At 36.1% G+C, this 6,773-nt stretch overlaps 1 protein-coding gene across 1 annotated transcript; it reads right to left on the minus strand.

The window, feature by feature from the left end:
• Window positions 1-973: 973 nt before the first annotated feature.
• Window positions 974-5,022, minus strand: LOC117339439 (RING finger protein 37-like). The gene is given in 4 exon segments (XM_033901018.1): window positions 974-2,093; window positions 2,095-2,445; window positions 2,447-2,621; window positions 4,765-5,022. Coding segments are annotated over 4 exon segments (1,641 nt in total). The 5' UTR covers window positions 4,767-5,022; the 3' UTR covers window positions 974-980.
• Window positions 5,023-6,773: the final 1,751 nt, after the last annotated feature.

Here is a 6,773-nt window from a genome sequence, read left to right on the forward strand (position 1 = left end):
GGACATGGTTATAGGTACATGTAATATTCTAGTGTGATTGACTAGACTCAACTTTATCAGGATATTATATAAAACATATTACATTACTGTCCACTTACCCATCGTTGTGTAACAGGAGAAAGAGAAAATGTAGCAACCAGGTCTGGGTTCGAACCCAGACCCTCCGAGCTCTAGATGGACACGTACTCTATCAATTGAGCTACCAGGTCGCCAATTATCGACCCAATTGAGTTCTGCTACACATGCATACATTGCAGAGATATCAAGAATTAAAAGGGTTTGGGAGAGGGGTACAACGATAGATTACCTGAAGAAAATACAATATTTTAGGAAGGTTTTATTGCTCGAAATTAAAACCCACTTTCCTTGCTATGACTTTTGTGTTACTCATTTAGGTTATTTCGGTGTATGTTACCTTGTACATATGTACTACAAATTGTGTTTAAGCCGAACGTTAAAATGAAAACATTTGATGTCACTAAAAGATAACTAAAAGGTCTTCTAACATAAAAACAACAAATAAAATTTCTGTACATGTATTATAGCTTCTTTATTTCATTCAAAACATAAAGAGAAACAACAACACTTCAACTTCACTTGAATGAAAGAGCTAAAATTTAAATTTTATAATCATTAAAGTTATAGAATTTGAAAGAAGCTTGAATGATAATACTTTTTGTGTGGAACCAGTACCTGGGCTTTGTTCAAGATAAATAATTTATACAAAATTGGTCCCTGTTCATCCAAGGATGCTTCAAACCCTCAGGATCTGGGGGGTGGGGAACCATTTATACAAAATTGGTCCCTCTTCATCCAAGGATGCTTCAAACCCTCGGGATCTGGGGGGTGGGGGACTATTTATACAAAATTTGTTCTCCTTCACCCACAGATGTTTCAGAACTATTTACACACAAATTTCTTTATTACATGTATACTTTCATTCCATGTTTGTAATTCAATATTAATTTTTTTTCCCAAATTCATCTATGAACTCTAGTTATCTCCCCTCGATCCCACACTGCCCTACATGTTGAGCATATCAAAGTGCCAGTATTGCTTGTGAGGCATCCCCTACACATTAGGTGTTCACACACTCCCTTGTACATCATACTACCATCCTTATAGCACATACAACACATTTGTTCACCACTGGAAACATCTTTCAGGTTTCTAGAATTTTGGTTTTTCAAAGAAGCTGTTGAAAATTTTGTAAATGAAGGCAACGACCCAAGAGTTGAAGCAAGAGCTGAATCGAGACTGTATTTCAGACTGTCGCCATGTGTGGTCCCACTCCTGTCTCCTGTCTGTGTCTGTGTTCTACTAGGAGGTTCTTTATAAATCTTTGTCATACAATCAGTAGCACTAATTTTGGTTTCACTTTTGATGCTCTTGCAATATATTACAGAATTCTTCAACCGCTTCGCTCTGCCTGCTGTCTCAGAGTTTTCTGTAACGTCACAAATAGTTCTTTTGTTATTTACAGGAGTTTTACAACTTCCCTGCACATTGTCGTATGCCATGTTTGGTGACACAATCTTACTTGCTAATGGTCGTTTTGAGGTATAAATGTTACTTTTCCCTAAGGTACGAGGTAGATGGCCAAGAGTTTCACTGTGTGTCAGTACAAATTTATCAATTCTAGTCTTCAGTGAGGTATTAGGAATTGGCTGGAGATTTCCGTGAAAGTGTATTCCAGTGTAAGGGTCACTCGGAGGACGACCCCAGGAGGCTTCATTACTGTTGTGTTTCTCCAAAGTTGACTGATCAATATTTTCCCCACACGGCAACAGCATGGGAACTGTCATGATGTCACAAGTGATCTTGTCAACAAAGTCCTGGGGAACCTCTATTCCCTTTTCATGGTAGACATCAACACTGATATTGTTAGAGACAGGATTTCTAACTTCTTTGGTCACTGTACTGGCATTGTCCTGTACATTGGCAGGTACTGAAGACAGGCACAAGGCCTTGACTCTGTTCAGGATTTCTATTCGACAAGAGCGGGATGGTTGGCCCCAAATCTCCAGACGTTGTATCCCGACAGCACTCCCGTTAACTGTTCTGGACACTCTTACAGAAATTTGACTCACAAAAGCTCAATGAAGACAGTTTATGATGTCTTAAATCTTGAGCATTTGGAAAGTCAGTTGAAGCAGGCATGTTTTTGTCCGGATGCCACTCACCAAAAGGGCGATATTGAACATTGCTGAAACATAATATCCCTGGATCTTGCATCATAGCTTTCCCAACTTGTTGATAAATCATGCTTGCAGGTTTCATGGTTGAATCAGTGTTAGACTGTTCAGATAGTCCATTTAGCCAACATTTGTCTACTTTTTTCGAGTAGGTGAAAATTTCTATTCCACTTGATGTCTGTCGTCCAACTTTGGGGTCAATTACGATGCGGAACACTTCAATGTTGCAAGGAAACGCAACAGTGAATGATAACAGGTGGTTTTATAAAAGTCTCGGCTAGGAATCCCCGTCTTCGCTTTGCCCAGTCTTGAGACACAAGATTAGTCACTTCATGATAGTCAGCACTGACTTTGTCACAAGTGATTCTGGCATCAAACTGACCATTGCAGAAGTCTACCAACATTTTCTGACATCGGTCATCTAACCTGAAACAATGACAAAACAATAAAATTTGTTAGTACCATAATATCTTTACAAAAATAAGAAACTGAATTTATTGTCATTATCCCTTTTATCCGTGTAAATAGGTCAACAAGAGCTGAAACTAATAATTAACATATTATAATGATATTCTTTAATTAGAAAATTCAAGCCAGTGCTAGTTATACATTTGGGTGTTATAGAATTTCAAGAGTCACTATACCATTTTTATAGGAGAGACTCACCATTTTCCACAAATTATCACTAAAGAATTATCATTTATAAATTTATTTTCCAACCATATTATTCCAAAAGAAGAAACTGTTAAAAATATATTGGTGTTAATTAAAGAAGGTGTTTGATAATGAATTATATTTTCGTAAATATTTTTTTCTTTCATTTAAATTATCTTTGTCTTCATGACATTACATTATTCATTCAGGCTGTCCTTACACTCGTCAGAATAATAGATTAGGCCATGCCCACTGGAGGTTAATTGGCTTTGGTCAAGTAGAGTCTAATCACAGGTCCTAGCCTCGTCTGTCAATACATCCAATTATATATACCGTAAATATTCGCGTATAGTGCGCACTTTTTTTCAAAAATTGACAAGTGAAAAAGACCACTGCGCACTATACGCAAGTACAAGCCTTTTCCCAGTCAGAATGAATGTGATTTGACTGAGATTTGTGATCGTTTCCTTTCACAGCAGGATTGATTTAATACTTATATATATATATATTACATATATAAAGCATTTAGAAAGTAATAGTTAACAAATAATCAAAGAAATGAATAGTTATTTTGATGTTTAATTCCTTGAAATTGTGTATTTATCAGCAATTACGTGGATTTATCTAAGTCGATCGCGATCGTGAGCCACACGTTCCGTACACATACGATCTCACTTGAGCATGTTCCCGTATTCAGGTCCAAAACGATGTATAACATCTCAATTAACATCAAACAAAACTTGAAATGATATAGCAGTACTTAGTTATTTCATACTTCTAAATTAATCATCTTATTAATCCAGAGTGCTGCCAGAAACTGATAACGTTCAACTTGTTTATTTACGGAAGCTGTAACAGCACGCATGCGCAATTAGGCAAGGGTAACACTAATGCCTTGATCTCATGCGGCAGTCACTGACCAACTGGCCATATAAAATACGATCTGACTGTGAAAACTACCGGGGGTACTCTTATTTATTGTCTGCACTGTAGATTTATCCATTACATATGTTAATTCATTGACATAAAAGTTGTGACCAGCACGACGACAGCAGACTTGTTTCCGTACTGTATACAAAATGGCGGCCTGTGTTACATTACGTAGCAGTCAGCTTACTAGTCAATCTTGTTATAATTGAGCTTAATTAGCTTTGTATGTTCGTGGACAGACAACACTTGTAAGAGATCATACCTGCGTGAAAATCACAAGGTAATTGAGGGTAGGATTAATTATTTTGTTTGTACAACAGCGTAGATGGGACCGCTACAATTTGCAAGCTGACTAGGCCTGTCGCGGTATAATGTAAACAACCTGTCAATCCAATGTGTCAAATCTGACCGGTGATTCCAATTAAATGTGGTAAATAAGCTTTCATAAGTTACAAATTCCTATCATCTCATGCTTTAGAATTCATCTAGATTTCTACCGCTCAGTTGAATATTGAAAAAAAATTTTTTTTTTTTTTTTTTTTTTGAAAATGAACCTCAAAAACGTACCTGCGCACTATACGCGAGTGCGCACTATACCCGAATATTTACGGTAATCTAGTCTAGTGATAGTTCTATGGCTTTATATATAGTGAATCATGTACCTCCTGAAAATGTACCTGTCGATTGAGACAATTACCAGCGGCACATCTTCGACGGTTTGTCTACAAATACAATTTTCCTGAAATTAGGTCATTTATTTATGCCGGTCAAGTTATTTACCTTGATTGGATGTATTGACAGACGAGGGTATAGGACAAGATGATAATTACTGATATAGCAGTGAAAACTGAAAGGTACAACAGGTAAGAGAATTATTGATTCTTCATTATGAATGTGGCAGGGTGATTTATATAGTTATATTGTATCTAATCTAGTAATTAGTCATTTATTAAGTAGCATCATCATCAATGCACCAGCACCTCACATTCATCTAATCACTATGCAGTGTGTTGTCCAGGTATGTCCATGCATGTCTTTGTGTGTGTCTTTACCTGTAGTGACTAGGAATGTGTGTGTGCGTGAGTATGGAAGAGTGTATGTTACCTGTATAGGTAGATACAGGTTGTTACCTGTATAGGTATATACAGGTGTAAGTAATAAGGCTTTTGGGTCAAACCATTATGTTGGTCACATGATTGTCAACATGGGTTTTATTGGTTATGATAAGATAGTACATATGTTTTTATTGGTTTATATTTTTCCCTCCACTTTTATTGTTTGTGTCTAAGTCTTTGTGTTGAATCTGGCAGTTTTTCTGCTGGAAGTTCAAGAAGAAGGTACCGGTTCTACCTGTACATCCGTCCGGCATTTCAAAAGTTATGGCGATAGATTTCCGTCGTGGTTTTGGAAGATAAATTCAGTGATCTACTCCTGTAAGTTTTCTTTCTATTCTTTACTAACATGTATTTCACATACTCTTGTAAATAGTATGAAATTGTCTATTTTTGATGTTGGTTTGATACAAGTCTGACAAAATGTTGTAAGACTGATTTTGTAAATCCATAATAATCTATCAAGTGTATATCAAGTGTATACAATGTATTATTGTAAAGACATAATGTCAATATTGTATTTTATGTGGAGATACCTTAATTATTGCAACTTTGCTAATTAGTATATTTTATTTGTGTATAGGACCCTGGGTCAACCTGTTTAGATCTAATCAGAAGATTAGATTGCCAGAGAAAGTTCAGCCCATAGCAGGTACATGTCTATTATGAGTACATGAATGATGTAGTTTCGTGTAAAATAAGTATTTGTAACTTGGAAATATAATTCTGTATTATATTTATTAATATAAGGTTAAATGTAGATAAGGGGTAGATTATCTCCCCTTATACTGTGGATGTGATACATTCATATATTGTGTAGTTAATTGATCGAGCATTTTATACATTGTTAGAAGTTAGTTAAATGAATAAGGCCTAGGATATGTATGTATGTGTGTATGTGTGTGTGTGGGTATACATGTATGCATGTATACATGTATGAATGCATGGATGTATTTATGAATGCAAGTGTTTTGCATTTGTGAGATCTAATTGTGTTTTATTTGTATTTATTACAGAACTTGAATTGAATCTGGAATTTGGTTACTGAACCGAAATGGATTGAATAAATAATGAGAACAACCTTTTGGAGTTGTCCTATTTTGTCATCCACCTGGGACCTAACCCAACCCAGTTACATTGGCGCCCATGTAGGGACCCAGGATTTCAGGAGTAGACACGGAAGCTGAAGGAGGCTGTTTATGTGTGATCACCATATGTGGCAGAGATGTATCCAGACACATAAGTGGACACGTATACATTGTGACTTTTCCTTAGATTAGTATACATGTGTGGATTAGTAAACATGTGTGTACGTCATCAAGACTTTTCCTTAGATTAGTATACATGTGTGGATTAGTATACATGTGTGTACACATCATCAAGACTTTCCCTTGGATTAGTATACATGTGTGTGTACACGTCATCAAGACTCTTTCTATGATTAGCACACACGTGTGTATACGTCATCAAGACTCTTCCTAGGATTATTATACATTTGTTTGTATACATGGAGACTTTTCCCTGGATTATCATACATGTGTGTACATGAAGACATCAAGCCATGAAGTGATGGTGAGACTTTTAAAGCAGTGATGAGATTTTGTTCCTGGGATTTGGCATCAACTGTGAACTGAGCTCAACTCAAGAACTTTTTGGTATCTATAACTTTCCATAGTATGGTTGTATTCAAGTAAGGACATTGTATGGCCTTTTGATTACTTATCAGGTACTATTTAATTTAATCATATCACTCATAAGTTTGTTTGCCTTGTTGACCAGAGAGATGGTACCAATACATGTGTATTCCATATAGATTTGTATTTATGATACATGAGTATGTTCTAACACCTTTCATTCTATACTCTATTTCATCGCTATCTCC

This window comes from Pecten maximus, chromosome 12 (assembly GCF_902652985.1).
Source record: "Pecten maximus chromosome 12, xPecMax1.1, whole genome shotgun sequence".
Lineage (NCBI taxonomy): Eukaryota > Metazoa > Mollusca > Bivalvia > Pectinida > Pectinidae > Pecten > Pecten maximus.